Source organism: Tribolium madens, unplaced genomic scaffold, assembly GCF_015345945.1.
Source record: "Tribolium madens isolate multiple individuals breed KSU strain unplaced genomic scaffold, Tmad_KSU_1.1 Scaffold_3;HRSCAF=73;Tcas5.2_LG2, whole genome shotgun sequence".
NCBI classification, from domain to species: Eukaryota; Metazoa; Arthropoda; class Insecta; order Coleoptera; family Tenebrionidae; genus Tribolium; species Tribolium madens.
This window is the reverse complement of record NW_025401006.1, coordinates 5,988,913-6,014,555: the sequence shown is the minus strand read 5'-3', so window position 1 is coordinate 6,014,555 and position 25,643 is coordinate 5,988,913. Positions and strand designations below refer to the sequence as shown.

Below are 25,643 nucleotides of genomic sequence, written 5' to 3'. Positions count from 1 at the left end.
ACTACGATGCGCAAGCATAAAAGGGCGCAACGATTTTTTAATTAATCGACATTTTGACCCGATACAACGGAACGACGCGTTTCTTTACCAAATTACAACACTTAAATTTTATTTTATTCGGCTATTGTACACTTAAATTGGATTCATTGCGCCAATTCCTCCAAGAGAGCTGGTAATCGGAGTCCAAAAGCGCTATTACACAGAAGAGAGAAACACCGACAATGTAACATTTTCGTTTGTTGAGAATGGTTTTCCCATTTAATTATAATAAAAAAATATTGAGACGGTTTAATCAGTCTCTTCAAATACATATTGAACATAATTAAATGTAAAAATAAAAATGATAAAGTGCAGATTGCGCACTTACAAGTACTTTGTGGAACCGTATTTAATAATAACGAATAATTGATGCTTATTTTTATTATCATACATGTATACGATGACGATAAAACAGTTCAGAATCCAATTGAAAAATTAAAATAATAATTTGTTTATTTCCTCAAGATAAGCATTTTAAGTTAATTTTCTGAAATTTAGTAGTGCAATAGAATTTGACTGTTTTACGTAGAAATTTTATCAAAAAAACTGAGTTTCTTGATGTACCTTATACAAGTTTTATAAAAAGTTAAAAGTATTAATAAGGTTGTTTTTGTTTTTACAGCAATAAATATTATACGTTTAATAAAAAGGGGCGTTCATATTAATTGAACTATTCTACATAGTTATTTTAATACAAGAGGAAAATTTCAAGTAAGATAAAATACTAGGAACATGGAAGAAATGTATAAAAAATTCAATCTGTCAAAAAATTTTACTTAGTAAAGAAAAAAAAATTGCCAATGAAAGTCACAAATAACATTAAATAGAGTTACAATTTAGGATACAGCTTTCTTGTTTCTTCTTCTATACCAGAAAACTTGGAAAATAATTTTTCCAACAAAAATAAATAGTCAAAGTGCAAAATTTAAACTCTCATAACTTTGAAATTTTTATAGATATAATTTTTTTAATATTTTTTCTATGTCTCTGGTATCTTACCTTACATTTTTTTCTGCATTTTTCTCTGAGGCCCAAGTTCTGGCGCATCCTGTATATTGCAAAATGTACATGCATACTATTTTATTTAATTTTGTACATTTAGAAACGATCGTTTTGTTGATTTGGGTACGATGTCGTTTATGTAACTGGTTTATTTTGTTTTCTATTATTTATATTATTTTGCGGTGTGTTTTTAAAAAATTTTGCGCTGCCATACGTTTTAGCTATTTTTGAGTGACATTTTATTCTCTCTGCTTGCGAAAAAGTTGAAAATGTGTAATAAAGACATAAAATTAGGACAATTTTTTTGTATTTATTTTAATGTAATATTAAACATTTTTGGCAGGTGTTTAAGTGCAAGATGCATTAGTACCGCGTTATAATGACGGTCTGTAGATGGCGTCGTATATTTTGATCGAGATTTCGGGAAATTACCACATAAATTTTGCACATTAGGATAATCATAAACTTGGAATTGATGAACCACATTTTATCGGAAAATTCATCCGCCTCGTGCGAATTAGATCGCATTTTCGGTTCTTCGTATTCAAATCGGGTTACGCATAACTTTATATTCAATATCATAAGTATCATCTATCCCCTATAAAACAGCTCCCGTCTTGTTAGTAAGAGAAAGTTATATTCGTTTCATCCAGTCCGAAAGCGCTCCACGGACAGGTTGCCATGTAAATTTCCACGAAACACGAGGACGGTCTAGAAAACTTGAAAAGTTTCCCAACGCTCCCTCAGGAATCAGAAGCCACCTTTGAATGTGAATATCCCGTACCTATTTTAGTTTATAGCCAAAGTGCACACTATATTTTTGATCCCTGCTATGTTTTATTGGCAACGCGAGATCCCGTAGGTGCGATAACTCCGGCTTCTTTTTCGCCTTCACCTTACTTCTTCACGCCGTTTTAAATATGTATGCCTTGTTTTACACGTGATCAAGGTCATGTTTGCCACACCAAATGACCGGACGTACTAAAGATTCTTCCCTTCATGAACCGACAACTCCCAAATGGACTCTTCACAACTGGAGGAAATTCGACCCGAATTCAGGACGATTTGTTAGCATTAACCACGCCATTCCAACAAATTCACTTAATTAATAAAGGAAATGAATAATTGAAATAAACACCAACTAATTACTAAACTTTTAAAACGGCCATAGATCTTGCGGATTATGATATTTGCAGCACATTACGCTTATGTCAGCTACAATACAAATGTATCTGCCACATCAAAGCATCTCCTCATAGGCTAGTTAGTAGAGTAATGGAGGTTTTATCGTAATTGTTACGTATGCTTGGCTCGTATAACATCACAAGTGAGTAGTCATAAACCATACTATCAACAATCACAGGTATTATACTGGTAGTTTATAATTAACGATAATTTACGATGATGCATCTGCACCCAAGCAAAATTTTTGCAATGAGCAAGGGTCGTAAACGGTTCTAATTTCAAGTCCCTTTGAGAAATCAATTAAACCATGTGTCCATGAAGCCATTATAAAAAGTGAATCTGACACGTGTACGTTTTCAAAGGGGTGGCAATAAACAAATCTGCACTTGAACCAGAGGATTAGTGCGTATTTAGCGCGTGTGCAGAGGTCCACTCTAATCTAGCGGAAACTGCAATTTCAGAGATACTGAACTATTGAACACACGTGTTTTACTAATGAATAAAAAATCGTTTGCATACTCGTAAGTGCTCTTTGGAAATACTTTTTTTTATTATCCTCGTTCTATTAAGAACTACAATTTTTTTAATAAATATTTTTGCACCTTTGTAATAAAATATAAATACATTTTTATCAAAAATTTGTCAACGGTTTCTAGTTAACAAAAATATTCTACTGCTCAACAAAACATACATTTCTTTAATTCCATTTTTGCAAAAAAGACATGGCTTTATGCAGGCACCTCTAAAGACGAAACATAAAATAACCACAGAAATTACGTTTTATACTCATTAACAACTGAGAACTTATTGGAAAAAAAATTGGAAAGTTTGAGCCTTTACTTTTGTTCAAAATTGTATTTGAGCGGCTATAAAAAACGTCGATTAATATTTTTGTCAAATTTTGACTTGGGGCTCTTATTTTAGTCGTAGAAGATGGAATGTGTTATACTAGTGTGCTTGTGTATCTTAATCGTGACAGATTAATTAAAACTTGTTTGCACCTCTCTTCTAAAATTTATAATATTAGGTATCTAAATGTAATGAAGGTATGTACCTATAAAGAAAAGAATGTAATATGACTTGCAACTTTAATTACTTCTCCAACTTTGTGCATAAATACTGAATTTTATAGATATTGTACTCTTTTTCCAGCGTTGTAATTAAAAACTACATTTTGCGAAATTTGAAATTATCCCATTCAGAAGCTTTCAACGTCGACTCATTAATATTGTAAGTCGATTAGAAGACTCTCGCCGTGTCGTAAAAGCGACTGCATATGAAATACCAGTCATCTTTGAGGAGTAATTTAAGGGCAAACTGCGGTCGCTTTCTCTAAGAGTCTTATTCGAGGAGGATTCCTCATCGATTATATTATGTATAAATTAACTTTAAGGCATAGTTGTGAAATGGAGAATATTCCAGCAATTAACGCAAATTTTCGACATGCCAATTGCTCAAAAACTTTGCGAAATAAAATAAATACAATGGAGTTATTTGGCACCTAAGCAAGGACGTGGGTGCTATCGAAACATCCCAAACATTCTCGGAGGAATCCCGGACCGGTCCAGAATGGCGGGAATGTTTAGGGCCGGTATGTTGTACTTGCGATTACACGCCGGAATGTCCAAGCAAATAACCACAACCCTGACTGAATCTATATGGTAAGAGTATCATATTAATATTTACATTGGAAAAGCGGACACTTAATGACCTGAGTTTCAAAGTCATAAATCAAACAGAATTTACAATTAGAAGAAAATTATTTTTCGATCGATTTTATTTTCTGTAATCAGTTGAAATCTTGCCCAGTAAACGCGCAAAGGTGTTGTAAATAGTCGTAAACCGTTTTAAAACGGTTATTTTTGTTTTATTATTTGTGAGATTGACTGGATTTATGGGGGTCATAACAATATAATAATTATTCATCAAAAAAATTGAGATCAAAATCGGCCGGCTTTTGCTGTAAACTGAAATAGTTTGGATTTATGTAAATATTAAAATGCTCACTTATTGTGTACAAATTTGCGTGTGTGAATAGAAGTTATTCATAGAAAATACCCTCATTACAGCAGGAAACGGAGAGCCATCGCCATCGGTCTGATCCTCGTCGAGTTTTTATGACGGCCATAAACCATTCCGACATAAAACTTGCTGAAAACTTAACTTTCAATATTTGAGTGAAATGTAATCAAAGTGAAATTAAAGTGCTATTAAAAACGCCCGTTAAGCGTAATTTATACACCGTTAAATATTTAAACAGCCACAAATTTATTCGAAATCCGTTGAACCGGAATCGAAAATAAAATCGCAGAAATGTAGCGGATAATGCATAAACTAAGCCATACTTCAGAATCCAGTTGGAGAGCTTAGCTGGGCTAATACTAAATATTGTTTTAAAGTAGCATGAGGGTAAATCACATCTGCAAAAACTCGGCTTCGAGTCGTATTAAAAAAACACAGTTTTTGCACATGAAAGGGAGCAGCCAGCAGTCCTTTATTTTAACTATGACATCCGTGACCAGCCGAGCGAGAAATAGAGAATATGCATCCGGATTTCCCTAAATGAACTGCCGTACATCATACACATGTGTGCGAGTGCTGCAGGATTACGAGATCCTGCTGATAACCAGACTTACCTCTAAGCCACTGCAATTAAAAAACTCGTTAACCGATCACACTGTTTTAATCAGCAATAAGTCATTTTAAATGGATTTTAAACCACCAAGATTGAAAGACGATTTTCTGTATCAAATACTCTTCGTAACAATAAATCAGTTTCTTGTAAGGAAATATTTGAAATTGCTTAATACTAATTGGCAAACATTTTAAAACATTCAATAGCACTTTGAAAAAATATATGAGTGATTAAAATTTGCGAAAAAAATATGATTGTAATTTTTGAGTAAAAAATGGACAATCATAAAGACAAATAGTTTTTCTCAGACCTACTAAAAATTTTATTACTTTTAAGTTAAATGCGGTATTGTTAAGAGTAAACCAGAGGGTAAACAAATCATAAATTAGTGGATCTCATATGGACCAGAAACCAAGAAAACAGGTCAGTTTTTAACAGGGCCGGATTACTTACTTTCTTTTTGTCTAAAATACTTAAAATATTTATTTTGTATACGCTTCCGGAAACAGCTGCTTTAGGGACTCATTTGAGTCCTTAAAATGAGTCTTTTCCGGACTCAATAAAATAGTTCGCAAAACGGTTATTTTAGGTAGTCAGTCCCCAAAAACAGTTTTTGCGGACTAAAAAATAAAATTGGTTACTATGATAACGAAATTTTTTTAATTAGTAAGAGGTGTGAATTCGTATTTTGGGAGCTTTAACAAAAAAAATCTTGTATGCACCACATACGCAATAGGTTTTACGTGACTTTTCTCATTTAAGACTCGGCTCCTACGTTGCCTCGTCATTAATTACGATTCGTCCCCTATAACCCTATTTTGCGTACTTGATACATAAATAGCTATAATAGTTTTTGATGTAGTTGTTATTAAAGACAAGTATTTTAAGAAATTTAAAAAAGCCAGATCGTTAGTGTTACTAACTATTATTAAATAAAGCTGATTTTTTTAATAATAGCTTGGTAAAACTCTACCACTTCTTTGGTTTTAAATACGGCCCTGTTTTGTACTGGTGGGTGCAGTAACACGTGCAAAGGAACGTGCCATTTATGGAAGGTTACAAATTCAAGCCATTGTTTGGTTAATCTCTTACATATGTATCATAAAATTTTTAGTAGGTCTTAAGAAAACGATTTTTGTATAGGTACCTACTACTTTTGTAGAAGCTAGAAAATGTAAAACTTTATAGTAGTAGGGTTATTTCTGATTTTTTTTTGCCGCAACCCATTATACATATTGCAACAATTTCTTGATATCAAATTTTAAAATAATTATAACTGAATCTACGATATCTGTTATTAGTCTTGTCTCTTTGACATTAAACCAAAAAAATTATCTCTCGAACGTTGCGACATGTTTTGTTATCGTTTACCAACCGACTAGGCGCATGTTTAGAAGCCGATGGTAGACACTTCAAACACCTTTTACATTAACTTAACTTGTTAATTTATTTGTTGAATTTTGATTAAATATAGGTTATCTGTCAATCTGACTTTTCTGTCAAATCTATCCAACTTATTACTTTCTAATTTAAAAAAATAACATATTTAATTTAGCACTTAGTGATATTGGTATTGTTGGTTGCGGCAAAAAAATTATCAGAAATAACCCTCTCGTGAATAACCCTGTATAAGAAATGGGAAACAGATTTTTTTCGGTCAGTAAATAGATTCATTCAATTCTAATACTTTATTTTGTTTAATCTAGTTTTTCTGTACTAGTCTACATTTATTTTTTATTATTTATTTTAAACTTCAATTTCTAATTGTCCCTAATTTGACAAGTAATATTAAATTTAATGTAAATATGTATTTACATTCTATAAACAAATAAGAAAATACCAACAATATTATTAAATAACAATATTTGAAGTTTGAACTTTTATTGATTTCGTTAAAGAGAGCGATTAACAATTGCAAAGTTTTATTTTCCTGTAGTAACAAGTGCGGTAATCACCGATTGACAAGTGAGTGTTTGTTACAGTAGTTTTTCATTACTCGTATTTTAAAATAAGCACAGTAGTAGCACCGTTGATGAGAGCATTATTTATTTAAAACTTCTATTAAAGGATGGTTTTGTTAATAAATGGTTTTTAAATGATGAAAGAATTTTTTTCTTTATTCATCAAATCAATAATTTTAATGGAGTGGAGCAAATCAGTGGTTAATAAAAAAGTGAATAGAAGAAATGGATTTTTAAAAACACTTCTTACAAGATATAATAAATTGCCTTTGTATAAGAGATATTTTTCTTCGGAAATTTGTAGAAATATTAGTGAAAATTTAGTAATAACAAATATTTTTCACCCGCTTTGCACACTTTGGAGAATTTGGATGTGTCATATTGCCGGGTGGAGAGTAAAGGTGGTCGTTGTTCTATTATTTACACGTTTTAATCTGCGTTTATCCGGCGAATATCGCGGCTAGATAAATTCGCGGTGATAAAACAGTTTTTACCAGTGTAAATTGTGGCGCATTTGTTTAGAAAGTGCGGTATGTTGTGCCGTTGGCTGATAATAAATTCATACTTTAAAATTCAAACACATATATAATAAACGAATGAGCATTGTAAAAACAATAAATTAATTCAAAAGCACATCCAAACGCAAAACATGCGCTGTTATATATCACAAGCTCACAAATTGGATTATGGGCCACCTATAAATAAAAGCTGCTTCTGAACGGGCTTTTATATTCTCGACCAGCGGACAGTCTCATAACGCATACCTTTTTTAATGAAATTAGTTTTGGTCCGCTTAGGATTTAACACTGGGGTGGATTTTTTCCGGGAGTGTTTTTCCTAGATAAGTGAGTTGTAAATATAAATTCTAGTGTCAGACGATGAAAGAGTTGAAGCTGCTGTTGTCACCCAGGGGTGCGCTAATCTACGTTTATCCGCCATAATCCGGCTGCAATCACCACACTATTATGCCGAGTAAAGGCACATTTCTCTTCCCGACACACGGAAACATTTAACAATTGTTGATATTTGGGTAATTTTTTGAGGGCAAAGGTTACTACTAAAGCCATTATGCTTTATATACGACCACTCGGAGACTCCACACCAATCGGACCGCTCTTACAACATTCTTTATTTCACAACCTATTTATTCTCTCCAATTCCTGCTAACTCATTGTCCGTTCGTTTTGTTCTCCGGGGCCAATGGGAATTTTTCGATTTCTCAGACAAAGTTTTCATTATAGTTCCATTTAGTTGCGTTTTTGTCCCCAGACGCTAATATCAAATCAAAATCTCGGTGCTTTGCGATGCAAAATCGTTATTCCGCATAAAAATCATGTTTCGAATATTTAAAATGCTCGCCATTTTCGCTTTAACACTTGCTAATTCGTTATGCACCCTCTCTACTTTGTCTTTGCTCCGAAATAATCCAGTTTGACTAACTTTTTGCTCGTTTTTCAGCCCTCCTAATTTTCTTCTCCCTCCTCTCAGTACCGATGTTATCTGAAAGACGGACTTTTTACTGCCAAGACTCTAATTAAAAAAACTCACTATTCTAGTTGATTTTGACTTGACTTTTTTGAATAAACTTCCAACCACTAATTTCCACTGTTCAGTTTCAGGTAATGAATTCGTTTGACTGCGGCAATTTCCACATAATTGCTTTTTTTTAATTTTGCTCCGACACACGCTCGTTTTATTACCGATTTTTTAATCTACACAGAAATTAATACTGAATTCAAATTTTATTCAAACGCGACAACAAAAATCATTAATCATCTGTATTTAACTAAATAACGTGACAGCGAAATTTTAATCACAACTTATTACCGAATTTTCAACAACATCCATTTTCTAACTAAGAACCGCTTATTCTAAATTACCTCTGGACTTTATGAAGTTATTACCTTTACCTAGAGCTTCAATTAACTCGAAATATTGCTACATTTTTTAGTCCCTCTCATTTTGCGCATATTACGCTGTAAGTCAAAATAATGGCCAGTATTTTTGTTCCTTCGTTACTTCGGTCTCCAGCGGCTGTCTTATTACATGATTTAATTACTTCATTTTACATCCCTGTTCCAACATAACTTGTACTTTATTCAAATTATTGCAATAAGACATCAAACATGAATCATAAATTACCAACCTCTTCCCTTTTTCATTTTTATTAAATTCATTGGCAGATAATTTCAAACAATGAGAACTTTGCATTTTTCGAACGCGGCGGGTTTTAATCATAGAATTATCGCGTTCAAACAACGTATCAGGGTAATTTTTAATTTGATATTTATTAAAACGTTAATTAAAACCGACATTTATATTCCGGTTGCATAAATGCATTGCGATAACATTGCTGATTAATTCCAGCCATCAGCCGAACGGTTCGAGTCAAAATTAAATTAAAATTAATTTAACAACCTTAGAGATAATTAAAACCGCGTTGTGATTGGTGGAACAGCAAACTATTTGCGTGAAGATCTGAGACAATAGTCCGAGATAAAACGTATTTATGTGCCATTTGGTCATTGTTCTGTCTGAAAATAATTTTGAATTGGTGAAATCGGATCAGGAGCTGGATCAAAAGACCTCATATCGGCCCCGACTTCAATTATTACTAAAACTGATAGCATCGCAAGTGTACCATGTTTAATATCGCCGAGAGGTTTAATATATTGCCTCCCAGTCAAGGACATGCTCTTGTGCGACTCCTCCTACTTATTTAGCGAATTAAATTAAAACTAATAACCGGTTGTTGTAATTTACTATCGCTCTGTCAGCAGTCTGTATTTATTAAATTGTAAGGAAACAAGAAAAGTTGGTGGTTTCTGTCATCTAAAATTAATAATCGCCGGCAGGACTAAGTGCAAAATTAAAAATGCCAAATGAGGAAGAAAATAGATAGAAAGTCGGCGCGACAGCGACAAAGAAGCAACATTTCCTTGTTTTAACGGCAATCTTATCTGGTAATTAGGAGACACTCTGCGACGCTTCCCTCTTTATGTGTTTTTGAAATTAGCCAACGAGTAAGCTCTTATACCTTCAACTTTACAACAAACGCTAAATTTTCACAGATAAAGGGTATGACGTTACAGATAACACCTTTTATGGAGGTTAATGGAAAGATACATGAAAGTAAACAAGTCCCAAGCCTCTCACACAAATCATAAAAATAAAAACAAGGGATTTTGGTTAATTTTGGCACAGGTTTTGGCAAAAAAATGTGCGTGAAGATTGTCGCTCTCAGCAGTGCCTATATTAGTCGCTGAATTGTAGCAACAACGCTGATAATTAACACACCCTGTAACATTTTGTCGCTTAGGGCGGTGATTACTCATAGCAGATTTAATTAAGTGAAAATGATGACGGAATGTCGTCTCAAAAAATTACAACGTACTCTAAACCACAGAAATTCATTATGATGGAAGCAGGGATGTTTATAACTCCCTTGAAACGTTTTTAATTGTAAATAACTGAAATTTTCGATACGTAATTAATTGTAAACTCCCGGGATGGATCTTGATCTTAGACGGGCTTACCTGGGCTTAATGGTAATAAATTTGTAATTAGCCTGGATCGGTTGAGACTAAAGGATGTCAGTTTAATACATTATGTCATATATTATGTGCTTGTGTAATTTTATAACTCAGAGTAAATAGGTGGCTTGCATTGAATGCATTTAAACTTCTTGTTGGAAGGTAATAATAGCAAGAACTTTATCGCTAAGTGAGTGACGGATTAAATTTTCATTTTAAAATTCTAAGATAGTGCTTGTTAATCGATTCACTTTTCTATGAATTGTCGCATTAAAACTTTAAAAGCTCGCAAACGCACTAAAACAGAAAATTAAGCTTAATTGATGCAAAAACACAAGTTCTAGAAAGGTGCTTAGTCCATGACACACCACAGTCTGAGATTTATGAGTACAGCGAAACTCATGAACTTTTCCAACTTTTAACAGATAATAAAATTTTAATCACCCTTTTCTTAATAGAATGATGAATTATAGCAAATACAAACTCAAAACACAATTAATGAATTTTTAGCGTGTTTAATAACAACTTTAAAGTGACAAGCTTTCATACAGTAAATGCCCAAACAACTTGCAATTATCACAAAGTTTGGGACTTTTATAACTAAAACTGAATATTACAATCGGAAATTATATCTTTTTAAATCGTGATATTTTACATTAGTTAATGGACGATGGATTACTTTTACTGTCACACATCGTTCGTACTGCAAAGCTTTTACTTCGAAAATTATGAAAATTAATTTTTAGTTGACAAGCACATTATGTTATCTAAATGGGAGGCTTTCGGACAGGTTTAATAAAGTTTCAAATGAAAACACTCAGTTTTTTATTATTTACACTACAATAAAGTTTATTATCCCCATTTTTCTCTTAGATGAAGGTCAATTTGGAAGAAATTTTGACATTCATGTACGTCTTTATTATCCATAAAACGTTTTTGTGGTCTACTTTTAAATTTACTTTTAAATTGCATATTCGAAATGGGGAGTTTACATCCCTTCGCAATTTCTTCGCTTTGGCATTAACGGTTATTACTCAAACACTTGAGAGGTTGTGCGTAAATAAGGGCTTTTCGTCTAAATGGGGAAAGAAAATACGGTAAGCTACTTAAAACAGCCTAATTAAATTTAGCGCGCCTGTGCCGGTAAAGTCGCTCCCTAATCGAAAAATCAATGACAGTTCTGCGCTGACATTTCTCGTTTTAACCTCAAAAACTTGTAGAAATTACCGTAATGTTTTTCGTATTTGCTTCTAAAACGTGATTAAATGGATAAAGTGGCGAGTCTTTACGTCATCGAAGGCGACTATGGCCTGGTTTCGCTCGACGTCGGTTGCATCGAGTCGATTTTCTACGCCCGGCTCAAGAAACTCTCCGTTGAAATAAAGCTTCAAAACGGTGTTAAATCATGTGCTTTGTACAATGCCCCCAGTTTGAGGTGTGGCAACGTCACCGTGACCCAATTTCCGAAAATACACCTCCATTGGAAAAGCCTCCACGGGGACCTCGACCACAACCTCTCTGCCAAAGATTCCAGCGAGACTCTCGCGCTAATAAATCTAGTCTCAATGAAATTAAAGCCAGTTTTGGAATTCCTCTATTGGGTGGATCAAAGAAATAACGAGGAATTTATCAATCGGTGGTTCATGAAAGCACTGCCTTTTCCCTTCAATTACTCGTACACTAAGCACAAGAAAAACGAAGCGTTGCAATTGATCGAGACGCTGTACCCCCTCGACACCGACATGGAAGTCATCAAAGAATACATCACGAAAACTGCCACTACGTGTTTGTCAACACTTTCCACTCGCCTAGGCAAAGCCAAGTTTTTCTACGGCGATTATCCCCTTACCTTAGACGTTGTGGTATATGCACATATAGCCCCCTTAGTCAAATTACCCTTTCCCACGAATGATATTCCAGCATTGTTGTCAATGTGGCCGAATCTGACCGAGTTTGTTAAAAGAATAGACGCAAAATATTTTCCTGAAATTAAAAGAAACATTAAATATTTGCAACCCGAAAGCAATAATCGGCAAAATGATGATGAGGTTTCCTATCTTTCCGTTTTTATCCTAGTTGTGAGTGCCGCATCCCTAGCAGTGGGATTTGCGGTTAAGAAGGGGCTTATAAAATTGACAAATTTTTATTAGTTATATTTTAAGACTGAACTGACTCAGTACTGCGTATTGCTTGTTAGAAATTATGGTTTTTGTAAAAGTTTTGTAATAAAGTGGTTAGAATAAAGCTGTGTTTTAATTTAAAACTTTGTTAAGTTAAAAAGAATATAGAAATAAAAAATTATTTATAAAAGCTACCGCTACAGATAAAAAGTCGATTTTAATAATTTTTTAAACGGTTTTTATTACATGCAAAAAATACGTCCAATATTATTTAAAAGCCTCTTCGTGTGAAAAAAAAGTTACAGCTTATTTAGCTTGAAATAATACGGTGAAAATTTGCATTTTTAATAAAATAATAAGTAAATCATAAATTTTTGCAAAAACAACTTTTGTTATGGATGAAACAACTGGTGAATTTGTATTTTCAGGTTTTGTAAATCTTTGCATTTATAAAAAAATTGACATGCTGAAAAATACTCAAAAGTTTTTATAGCTTATATTTTTTTCGTAAATCCAAACACGAGAAATATTTTTTAATTAAGCAAATCAATATAGAAGTAGGTATATTTGTATTTATTATCATCAGATTACGACAGTTTTAAATATGGATGCCTTCTGAACTTACTTCATTTAAAATTTTATGTTTGAAGTATTTTCTCCTCGATTTTATCTGATCATAACAACAAAAACATTGGCGAGAAAGTCTTAGCCGGGAACACTTTTTTCAGAATAAAAGTGCTCAGTAATTTTGTGAAAGTGAAAGTTTTTGGTTTATTGACAATTTATATTTATTTTGGACTATCTGCTTTACTCTTTTATCTAAGTATAAAATGTCATGAAAGAGCACGATTTGGCGAATCGCCGCCCAGATTTACGACGGAAAACAATAACATTAGCTGTAAGGGTTTGAGCGGCTTTTACAAAAACAATGTCTTCGAAATAAATTGCTGGTATTTTCCGATCGAGGGTCAGTCAAGAAAAATATGTCGGCACGCGACAGCTAAATTTCAATCTGGCTGGCATCCACAGTAAACAAAGTTGACGAGTAGTTAGCTGCCATTGTTAGTATTCAACTTGGCGAACAAATGTTTAGTTTAGGGCGAAATGGGAAATTTATGTTAAACTCAGCGAGCAGGATGTTGTTGTCCTAAAGTTTTAGCTCTAGTGTATTTTTCCCGAGCCGTCTGTCAGCGCGAAAATAAAGGGCTGGCGAAGATCGCTGTATCGAGCACCTGCGTCGGATGTAACTAAATTATCGAAATTACTCAGTTTGTCAAATTAATGCGACATGTCCTTTATGAATCACCGTTTAGTAACGGGAACACCGGCTAAATAAGCAATTATATCACGAAGCATGCTCCCTACTTCATATTTATACATCCTAATAAAGGAAATAAAAGACGAGGATTACAATTCTAGAGGGAGGTTTCTGATTTAAAAAGGGGGTCGAGATTCAATTAAGTACACAAATTAAACGTCAGCACCATTCTTTCATGTTGATGTAGTACTGGAAAATGTTAATGTTTGCATATTCGATCATCAATAAATCGAACCGAGTCCACTCAAAGTGCAAAAATTTTAAATAGGTCATCTTATTTTAGTTCAGAACAGAGGAATCCTTTTATCTAGTTAATCCCATTAAATTCTCCATAAAGCAAATTTTAAAAGCTTCTAAAAATTACTCAAGTCGGATGATTAAAGGGAAAGTTTTGATTGGGATTGCAAAATGCATCGCGAACTTTTTATATTCATGCTCTCGGATATTTCCCAAGCCGCGACGAGGGCGGTTGAGAAACCATGTATCAAATCTGAAAGATTTAGAGGATTGCAATTCAAATTAGCGATTATTCTTTCTTATGCTTTGCAAAAAATGCAAAACACTAAAATATACAATTCGCCGGAAAGCAATGCAAATTCTGATTTCCGAGAGATAAGATCCCGCGACTACTTCCTCAATTTTACGACGAAACTTGTGTTTTGATTAGGTCACCAAGAAATCGGACCCCTCAGCTCAGAGATGAACGATTTTTGAAACCCCACAACGGAAAAGGCGCAAAACAAGCAGAGGACCGACATAAACATCAAGAAAACTAGCAATTTATATCGAAAAAGTAAATCCAAAAACGCCATAAAAAAATTGAAGTCAATACATCATCAGTTATCACAAAACTTTTTTTTCTTAACTATTAATATTTAATAAAGCTAAAAATGTTCATTAGAGAGTTAATAAACATAAAGAGATTGGAGTTGGTATACCAGTTTCTTATAACATTTTTTTGAAACTTATCTTGAAAACATTTTTTTTCCACTTTTCTCATCTGAAATTGCTGAGTGATGACTATTGATGAAAGAATAATTTTATTTTGTTTATGATTACAAAAACCATAACTCTTTCTCTTTTGTCAATTTTTTCAACTTTTTTAAATTGGAGGTAATTAGAATCTAATTGTGAGGTTACGATTACGAATTAGTTTGTACAGTGACCTAAAATAGTCAAGAAAATAGTACTTTTCTCGACTCATATGTCATTAATTGCATATTGGTAATTGAAATCGTCAGTAAAGTCGACAAGACAGTAAAGTGTGCATGTTGTGGAATGTTGGTTGCAAAGTTTTGAAATTTTTAAAAAAATATAAAGATCTGCGAAGAAACGTAATGTGTACGTCAGTATAAAGTCATTTTTTTATCGACTGGAAGCATGAACACTATATTCATGTTAAAAAAACAACTTTAGTGCTCAGTTATAGGTACAAGTAACAATTATTTTTGTATAAAAAATGACTCTTATACGTAATCATCTGTTATTCTGAAAAGTCACCATTTTATTCTGAAAAATACCATATAATCTAGAATAAGATATTCTGTAACAACTCAGACCCGTAGCTAGTGGGAGGGGGGGGGCAAGTAGGGCCCTACTTTAAATATTCTGAGCCCTTAAAACTTTGCTTTTTTTAAATTTATTTAGAAATAATAACACACAAAATTCATATGTTTGTTAGGAGTCATTTTTCAAAAAAATCCTGGAACAGGTCGACTTTATTTTTTTTTATACATTTTGACCCTATAGTATCATTTATGACGTCATTCGTTTTCGAGTAATGACCTCATTTTTTTGTGTCAACCGACATTTTTTACTACAATTTTAGATTGTACACATCATTATTTTTTTGGTAAGCATAAAAAAATAAGAATAAATCAAAGAAATGCAAAAAAGAAGAAAATAAAATAAAATATCTTAAAAAGTTTGAACTTAGAAAAGAGCTTTATCTTCTTGTTCTTGTTTTATTTTATAAGAGCTGATTGTTTTTTGTTTTTATTTTTTGTGTAATTGTCCTTTATAAAATAAGGCAAAAACAAAAAGATAAAGCTTTTTGTGTTTAATTATCAATATTTTTTAATTAATTTTTTTTTGTTTTAATTTTTTTTTCTTATTAAGATAAAGATGTGTGCTGTTTAAAACAGTGAACAAAAATGACAGTTGTCATTAAAAAAAAATTAAACATAATGTCACAACTCAAAACGAATGACGTCATAAATGTCCCTAAAATGTCAACATAAGCATTTAAAAAAATTAAATTAAAGCGACCTGTTCGAGATTTTTTTTTTTTGAAAAAACTGCAGAACTGTTCTAGCCCTAATAAAAATTTTGGGCGCCCTACTTATTAGCCACGGGCCTGTTAACAAGTTTAGTATATGCGCTCGTGGAACCGTCACACTCACCTTCGGCTCGTGAGACAAACTTTTCCACTTGTGTGGAATATGTCATTTTAAACTACGAGTAGTTCCAGACTAGGACTAAAATTTAGAAACTGTTTATTTTCTTATAATTTACATTGGCAAAAATGACTTCACAACCTTCCAAAGGATGTATTTTTTCGATCATATGGTATTTATAAGGCTGCATTTTATTTTAAATATTTGTTCTAGAAATTGCATTTTTGACGTCTAATACTTCTTAGAACACAAGAAGAAACTTATTCACTTGTCAAGGAGTTTTATTTGTTTGCCTATTTCCAGTTTTGTGTTGCGCTCTTAATTTAATAATAATGTATGAATAAAACGATAAAGCAAACCTATAAACTATTATTTTACTACCTGACGTATTTCATTTCTTTTACGTCTGGAAGTTTTACGGTCGACTTTTTTGAATAAATTACGATTTCATAATGTAATGCGCCGCAAATTTGTTTTAGTTGTTATTGCGTCAAGAGGCAGTTAAATGAAGAAAACGAAAAAAGAGTGTGTCAATGATATTGAGTTGGTATTGAATTTTGTATAGACATATTCGTGAGTGTTTGGTGTTTTCAAGTAGAATAAATAAAAGATCCGCTGGCTGTTTCTTCCGTTCAGCGTGTTGTATCCTGTATCTTTTCTTTATCCTCGCAAACACCATCGACAAGTGGAATAAGCCGGTAACAACATATTTCAATATTTACCGAAGTATGCGTTATTTGCACATTTCAGTCCGGTATTCAGATATTGAAGCTTGGCGACGTGAATATGTTGACATAAAAGAATGTTATATTTGAATCTTATTGACTGTCCACACAACTAAATGAAATTCTTATATATACGAGCAAATTCATTGCCGACAATCCGTCATATTTAAGGCGAACGAGAAATGAATTATTCCGACACCGATGTATACAGAAGGTATTGTGGCAGTTGATGCTTTATGCATAAATGTATGCGCATTTCGCAAAAATCCTATCCTATGGTATTTGCCAGATTCTGACGTCTCTCGTTCTTCACGGGGAGGGAAATTTTTGATACAGGGTAAATTATTATCCACTTTGGGTTTTTATAGTACGTATTTATTACAAATTATTCTATAATCAACTTGTTTTAAACTTTAATATCGATATATTAATCCGATGATTTTTAGAATTATGTATATTTAATAAACAACCCTAGATATCCGAATTTTAAAACTTGGAAAAAAAATTCGAACAATTAGAAATATAAAAATGCAAAAACGTGATTTTGATCAATTATAAATCTCAAACACCTTGGTAAATGTACTGGAACTCAAAAACATTAAACTTGATTAAGTATTTGGCGAAATATTGGGAGAATAACCATAATTTTTTTAAACGCTTACTGTGAATAATATGGAGCGACTTAGAGTTTTTCTTCCTTCACTTTTTGGTTAATTACGGGTGAAATTTTTCGATCACCTCCGAGGCGTCTGAAAAGTTATGTAATTTTTGTAACGGCAATTGGGGTTATAAATTCGTGCACACGTTCATCTAAAGACATTTTGTACGTTTCGTTTCATCGTAACCAGTTCTTATATACGATATTTCTCGACTTCATTGCCCGGAGAATTTGAAAATAATGTAGTCATCTACTGCATGAAGGGGAAACTCTGAAAATTTCGGATAAAAATGCGAATTACGTCAGGGTCCGTGACTTGAATGAGAAAATGGAAAATTATTTGCTCGTCGAAATTAAAAAGTCACGGCAAATGATAATATAAAATCTGAAGTGGCGAGTTTGCTCGTAGCGAAATTACTCGATGTCTCATTGAGTTTTCAGGGGCAAATATTTAATTGATGATCATTAGAGAGTGGAAAATATCGATGATAAATGATGCGCGCGATCGGCTGGTAATTGATGATTCTTTTCGGGTTCGATATTTATCATGATCTTGCCGATAATGATATAATTTGGTGGTTTCTCATGATCCATTCATATTTATGGCCAGCGGCGGGCCGCGATCTTTTCTACGCCTTATAATCATTTCGTAGTTAGGCTCGGATCGTGACGGAGCCGTCTCTGCAAATGTCTTCATTTCCATCGTCTGCGGGAACTACATAATAAAGTCATTAGTGGTGGCACAAGTGAAATTTATTTTTAATACGGCTCTGGGCGAATTCGTTCCAACTTTTGTTCGCGGAACAAAAACTAATTTAAATTAGTCTCTGGCAGATAAACTAGGTTAACAGATATCACAGTGACAATCTGCAGAGAGCGGTTGTTATCTCGCATAGTTTGCGTGCAACCAGATATTTGTTTTTGCTTCTGAGAACACAGGACGACATGTCACCTGTCGAGACCAGCTATCATTAGCACCGCATCTGCTTGTACTTTTTATGTTTTATGTCTTCTGCATGTTTTTCATTTGGTAATGTGACGTCTCGAGAGCACGGCATATTTCTTTTCTTATTGCTGCTGATGCTGAGAAAGACACATGTAATTAAGAAATGGAGTTCTCGTATGTGTTTTTCGTCAATTACCGTTTCGTCAAACTTTAATCTGCGAAATTGTTCGAATGTGCACAAATTTGATTCCATATTTAACCGAGATAAAATATTTAATAGCCTTAGTGCACTTACAAACTTGAATAAATCAGTAATACTATATACACGGAGCACGTCCTTTTCCTGTATTTTCTCAAGGGGTTGATTCTAAGATGAACCTTTTAATAGCTTAGCGAATGTAAAGTCGTAAAATGTTTCAAGACATTTCGAACGCTACCGAAATATAAGTGAACAAATTACAAGTCGACTTGTTTATTTTTACGACAAACTCCAAAACACACCAAAAAATATAATCACTAAACCAGACAAAAGTTTATTGTTTTCTCGTTTAATTCACTGCGAGAGGAAATTAGAGTTTTAAGAGTTGCAATTTCGAGATATTTAGTGCTGCATAATTTAAATACTAATGTACTTTCTATTCCAGATAAAGGAGTGCACTGCCATTAAATGCATTCACAATGTTTAAATAGAAGTGATAAATGAATGTTTTCTTTTTATTTGAACGCCTTTTTAATTACCGAGCAGACTCCCCCTGACGCTTATTTAAAAAGTAAATTATATTTGCCGTCACCACTGATTCTTTCCAACTACACAAACATTTATCTCTAAAGTCAAACTGGGGGGTATCACAATTGTAAGAAAGAAAATAGGAAGAAAAGTTGATGAAAAATATTATTTCTGTTAAGATAAGTACAACAAGACAACACTAACCTAATAGAATAAAATGGTAAAAAGTTAGTGGGTATACAAAAGTTTTCCGTTTCGTTTAATTGAAAAAAAAACGTTAGTTTTGGAACAGACAACGATACAGTTTCAGAGGTCAAGTTTCTCAAAAGTGAGATGACGTCCCATGCCCATATTAATTTGAAACAAGTTCTAGCGTCCCACCCAAGCTCCAATGTTGAATTCTTATCAAAAGCTCAAGAGAAACTGTCTGCTGTGTCGCGATATGAATAAAATTAATAGTTTCTTTAATTCTACATTGCTATTCAATTAAAGCGATAAGATTTGGAAGCGGCCGGTTTTTCATAATTCATGCGTATATAAAACCGTCACAGCCATTATTAATCGTCGGAGATTGGTCTAAAGTTTATTAGCATACCGAAATATTTTACAATTCAAATGGCATTACTCTGTTATAATCCCAAACCTGAGTAATTATAATAAATTTCAATGCGATTATCACCGTATAGCGCCGGTTTTTCTTTGAAAAGTGCAGGGAAAACGTCTGATATGGTCTCGCTCATGTGTGCACTGATTGAATTAAACGGATATCATCCAAGACTTTAATGGAGAAAACGTGTTTCCGCTCGTTGATGACATTAACTTTGGTTATCATAGCGAGTAGGTGTGCGACGGAATATTTGACAACACCACCTGTCTCCGATAAGCTTCCAGCCGCGATTCTTTTCATTTTAATTTATTGCTGCGCTAGCAGCAGTCAGATCATGTTTGATATTCATTTATAATGCTTGACAGCTATACATGTAAACTTAATGAGAAAATTCTTGTAATACATTCTTTTTATTTATCTTACATATTATCTTCACACCCCGGTGAATACAGGGTGAGCCAGCTTTTAAAACACAACCAAAAGCCACACAGGCACAGCACGGAAGCACTCTAAGCACAACTTTAAAAACAAGAACATTTTTTAAATTTTCAGTCTCGTAGAAGCGCTGAAGGGTCATGGTTTCTGTATTTTACTTTACATTTCTCAAAATCTTCAGTTTTTTGAATTTCAACATCTTTAGTTTTCAGTTTTTTGCAACACCTGCAATTTGAAGTTAAGACCTTAATTTTTTCACAAAATTTCATTTTTTTCCTTTTGTTTTTATCACAAATAAATCTAGATTTGTTGACTGAGTTTAAAATTTGTTAGTTTTTTTTAAGTTTATTGTTGAGCTTTTAGTTAGTTTTAAAAAATGTTTATTCGTTACTATCTTTAAATTTTAGTTTAAAACCTTGTGTATTAAAAACAGAATTACTAAAAGGCCATTATATGTCTAAATTTTGATTTTGTTATTCAAAATTTCAGCAGCATTTTGCAAATTCTTGAATTTTTTTCAGTTGTTTAGGTTTTACTCGAACGATAAGATCTAGGCTTTTCACCGTTTCTCCACCTATTATTTGAGTAAAATTTAAGAATGAAACATAGATGTTGATATAAAAATTATTATTCTTAAGAAAAAAAGATTTAAATTTTGAACCTACAAAAAACTTAAGATTTTTAGAAATGATAACTAGACTAGAACAAGTTTGAGTTTTATAATACTACTCAGTATAAGGCAAGTTATTAAAAAATAAGTATTATTATTAGTATTTTGAGAAAAAAGTGAAAAATTGGATGTTTGAACTGCAACATCTTGAAAAACCCCAATCCTTGAATTTTTTTTGTCATGTATTAAAATAAGTTTCTCTGCGAGACAGTGCAATTGAGGTCAACTCAGACCCACTCTCGTATCTTCTTCAGCATATTCGCATCAAGTTACGACATTAATTACTGGTGTCAAGTACAAAACTCATTCATTAATACGAACCGACGTGTGTCTAAGCTTTCTCCTCTAGTCATATACCTAAAGATCTGACGCGTGTCAAGTGCTTGTACTTCATTCGGATAATTGTATTGTGCCACACTTAACACCTCGGACACGTTTTTATGTTTCTCATTTCGCGCTAATCGATTATTTTTCTAATCTCTGGCTTTGAGACTATCCATTTCCTGCACCAGCAGCGAGCTTTCCGGTACCTGACACCAGCACTCGCTTAAATATGTCGGCGTCCTTAATAATAAGCTCAAAGCTTGTCTAGACGCTAGATAATAACCGAAAAATGATGACTTTCCTTTCTGCGTCGTGTATTCATCTCTGGAGCTTTCAGTAGGATTTTTAAAAGATTTGCCAGATTGCGTCATCGGGAATAATTATTTTAAGTGAGCTGGGAGATGTGAATTTAGTATTTTACAATATTTATTAGCGCTCGCTGGTACATTTTCTAGGTTTGAATTTTTAAAGCGTATGTTCTGTATACGTCCACATTAACCATATTTTCTCGGTGTGTGGCATCTATCGGTTTACATGCTCGCATATTATATTTTTAGTCAAGATAAATTTCAGTTGGAGATGCTATCTACTGAATTAAATTCGAATTTACCAGACTAGATCAGAGATTATTCAAATGAATGTCGGTTTTTTCCTCGTGTAAAAAATTGTTTACAAGAATTTGTGCATAATGTTGACAATGTGTATTACGTAATTGCATAAAATTTATTAAGTCTATAAAGCTCTGTAATGCGATTAAAGTTACAGCCCAAGATTACAGCTTCGTATAACTTACGACCCTGCTCATATACAGCATACAAATTAACAATAAAATTTAATATTCTCAGTAAACATGTAGTAGCCGAAACGGCGGTCGAATAACTCGCGAAATGCCGGACTAAACTCGATAATAAGCCGGCTATAATTCCGAATTGGGTACTTCCAACTACCGACTGCACTGCACCACGAAATTCCAATTTTTCAGCCCTAATTACGCAAACCTTTCTTAAACTAGAATTACGTAACCTTTCGTCTCCCAAAACATGACATTTTGGGACGCTCAGTGACCCCAACTTAATGAAATTTTTGAACTTTGCATTAACCTTTAAGAGTGACCATGCATAAAGTCGATGCCACTCTCGAATTATTAAAATAAATCAAAAGAAGCGCGACCTTTATCAACACCTCTCATAAAACCTGATTTGAAACAGTTCTTGTGTACGAAAGAATTTTGATAACGGTAGGTAGAAGAGATTTATTTCCAATACACGGGACATACTTTCCCAATACGTTTAAGCTTCACCGCTTCCATATCCCTCAAAGATTGTTTGTGGTACATTTTTGGGGATTTTCCCCGCTCTCAATCACACAGAAATCGAATTATGACCGAATCAGAAGTTATTTGTTAACAATCGAGCAATAATTAATTCCAAACTCAGGATAAGGTAACAAGATTTTCTTGACGCATCTTCAAGTCAGTTAGGTTGAAAAGTGAGTTACCGGACTATTTCCCTGAACAGGGGATTGTCAGATTACGGGCAAAGCCAATAGTTTTCAGATATCGGAATCTTCCAAATCCTGGACTTTTACTTGTCAATGCCTCGAGGATTGACGACCGATATCGTAACCAGAAAGACATTTTTAGTGGCAACAAGTGAAGAAACTGTACTTTGATTAGTCGTATCGCAAATCTTTTATTTAAAGTTAACGTCAACAGGAGATTAACTTACTGTCAGTGGCATCTATGTATAAATATATTAGCGCGAGTGTCGTGTCACGGAGATAAAGAGGAAATTTGACTGTCACGCTCTGTTCGATTTAAAATTACTATCAGCACGCTCTGGATGGATCAGCGTCGAGAGAACCGACAGAACATACTCGAACTAAGCTACATCATAAATACCACAGCACGGATGCTTTTTTCTCAGATTTTCAACAATTTTACTCACGTCCAAAAGTTGCTAAAAAGGTGTTAGCGTGTTAGATGTAATTATAACAAACAGGTGCCTTCATTAAGACTAATAAGCTGAATTAATGTTGAATATATAAACAAAAACTCCCAGTGGGTTAATTAATTTCAATAAACCCAACAGAAACGAATTGATTGGCGCTAGAAATTCAAAAGATAGTTTCATAATACATAATCAGAAAACGTTTCAAAGATTGTTAACGCTATTAAGTTCGTTAAGCAGATAAAATTATGTCCATGCTTCCGAAGTAATGGTCCTTTAAATGTTGAAATTCCTGAAAGTTTCCAGTCGTGAATTTGAAACGGATAAAGATAATTACAGTTTTGCGTTTTTGTCAGAGGTAATCGAAGATTTATTGTCTATTAATATTGAAAAATTATGAAAGGTTTTAATCGAGAAATAAACTAATCATTTCTGTTTAAAATTTTCGACGTGCTGGGCTAAGAGGAGACTCACACTGAGATGTTGAAACTCACAGCCATTAATTTGGTGTATAAATAAATAAAACAACATTTGGTGATAAAATTCGGAACATTAAAGTAGATAATATATATCGACGATTAAATTTTTTAAATCGTTTTTAAATTATTTGTTCTGTCTTTGTTGTTTTTTTTTCTTAATAATATAATAAAAATAATATAATAATAAAATAATAACAATAATAAAATAAAAATAATAATAAAAATTTTGCTGTGCGTAACTATTATACAGGGTGCGCCTGATACCAGGAGCATGGAAAAGATGTTAAAAAAAAATTATCTATAAAAATTTCAAAGTTATAAGAGTTTGAATTTTGCATTCTGACTCTACTTATTTCTGTTAGAAAAATACTTTTCCAAGTTTTTTTTGCTACAAGCTATTAGAAGAGGAAACAAAAAAGCTATATCTTAAATTGTAACTCTGTTCAATGTTATTTGTGGCTTTTATTGGCAAAATTTTTGTACCTTTATTAAATAATTGTAAAAAACGTATACAAGATCATCAGTATCATTAAATAGACATGTTAAATTGACATTTCAAATGTCAAAAAATAAATATCAAAAATTTTTGACACATAGAGTTTTTAAAAAAATTTTCCATGTTCCTGGTATCTTATCTTACTTTAAAAAAAATTCTGGGGCGCGAGGTCTGGCGCATCCTGTATACTGGGTGATTTTAAGGTATGTGCAAATGTTTTAAGTAGGGCTCAAAAAAAGTAAAAATAACTAAATTTGTCTTATCTGGATTTTTATAGTTACTCCACTTTGGCTTCGGAAAAAAAATATCGGATAAAATAGGTTTAAACCGAATCTAAGACATTATTTATAAAACAAAGATCTTTTTTTTTATATAATAAAAAATTAAAAGTGCTTTTCAATGGTGCCAAACACAAAGGGCTAGCGCCAATAATTGCAAAGTTCCAACTAGCAAAAATCTACCAAAATTTTGTCAAAAATTTAAAATTGAATTAATTGAGATGCATTTCAGTAGGTCTAAAAGTGAATAAATCATGGCTTTGTATCTAGAATCTAAAAAAAGGAAGTCCTGAGAAAAACAATTAGAATTTGGAAAAAAAATAAACTTGCGATTTTCAAAATGAAATAAATTCTTTGAACAAAAACACGATTAAACCCGTTACACCAAACTTTTATTTAAAACACAACGCGTTTCAACCACAATTTTTTTATTCTCACCTGAGGATGACCACTTTGTGGTTGAAACGCGTTGTGTTTTAAATAAAAGTTTGACGTGACGGGTTTAACCGTGTTTTTGTTCATTGTTTCCATACCAAGAGGATCCAAGAAGAAGTAAATAAATTCTTGTAAAATAATTTTTATAATAAGACAAGAACATGTCACAAAGATCAAAATTCTATTAAAAACTGTCATGAATCTGAGAGAAAAACAAAGATTCAATGATCATAAGACACTATATTTTGTGAAAGTTAATTACAAACATGAAATTAAAAAAACTTTAAATGGAAATAATATTCCAATCGTAATCTTTAAAAATTAGTCGTTCTACCAACAGAACGAGTTGTATTTCTAAAATAATAATGGTTTATGATGTAAATGTTTAAGTCAAGGATTGTCTTATTCTGTGCAAACAATGTTTTTAATATCATATACTTTAACGTTACGTTTATTCGATATTTATGTGCTGCGTAGATGGTTGCGGTTTTGTAGTTTAGAGTCTGTGGTTGTTGGCAATTCAGATTTATCAGATTTTCCATCTTCATTTAAGAGGAAGCTTAAGAAAAGCATTTCTATATCTGTTTACCCTCTTGCATACGTTCGTCAGTGTCACAATACAAGCGGGAAAATCACTGTCGCGGGCAGACTTAAAGGGTAAAAACTACGTTAAATATTTCACAAGTTAGTTTGAGATAAATTGTCTCATGAAAAATACAAGCAAC

At 32.9% G+C, this 25,643-nt stretch overlaps 2 protein-coding genes across 3 annotated transcripts in view; both read left to right on the top strand.

The window, feature by feature from the left end:
• Positions 1-25,643, top strand: part of LOC123007026 (semaphorin-2A) — a 216,711-nt gene that overhangs the window by 88,942 nt on the left and 102,126 nt on the right. The gene's annotated exons all lie outside the window — the stretch shown is intronic.
• LOC123007027 (metaxin-1) lies at positions 11,528-12,595 on the top strand. 2 transcript variants are annotated; one of them, XM_044402035.1, is made up of 2 exons: positions 11,528-12,217; positions 12,276-12,446. In XM_044402035.1, the coding sequence occupies exons 1-2, from the start codon at positions 11,621-11,623 to the stop codon at positions 12,300-12,302; spliced, it is 624 nt and encodes a 207-aa protein (XP_044257970.1). In that variant the 5' UTR covers positions 11,528-11,620; the 3' UTR covers positions 12,303-12,446. The 2 variants fall into 2 exon arrangements, with proteins under 2 accessions (XP_044257970.1, XP_044257969.1); XM_044402034.1 differs by having other exon boundaries at positions 11,528-12,595.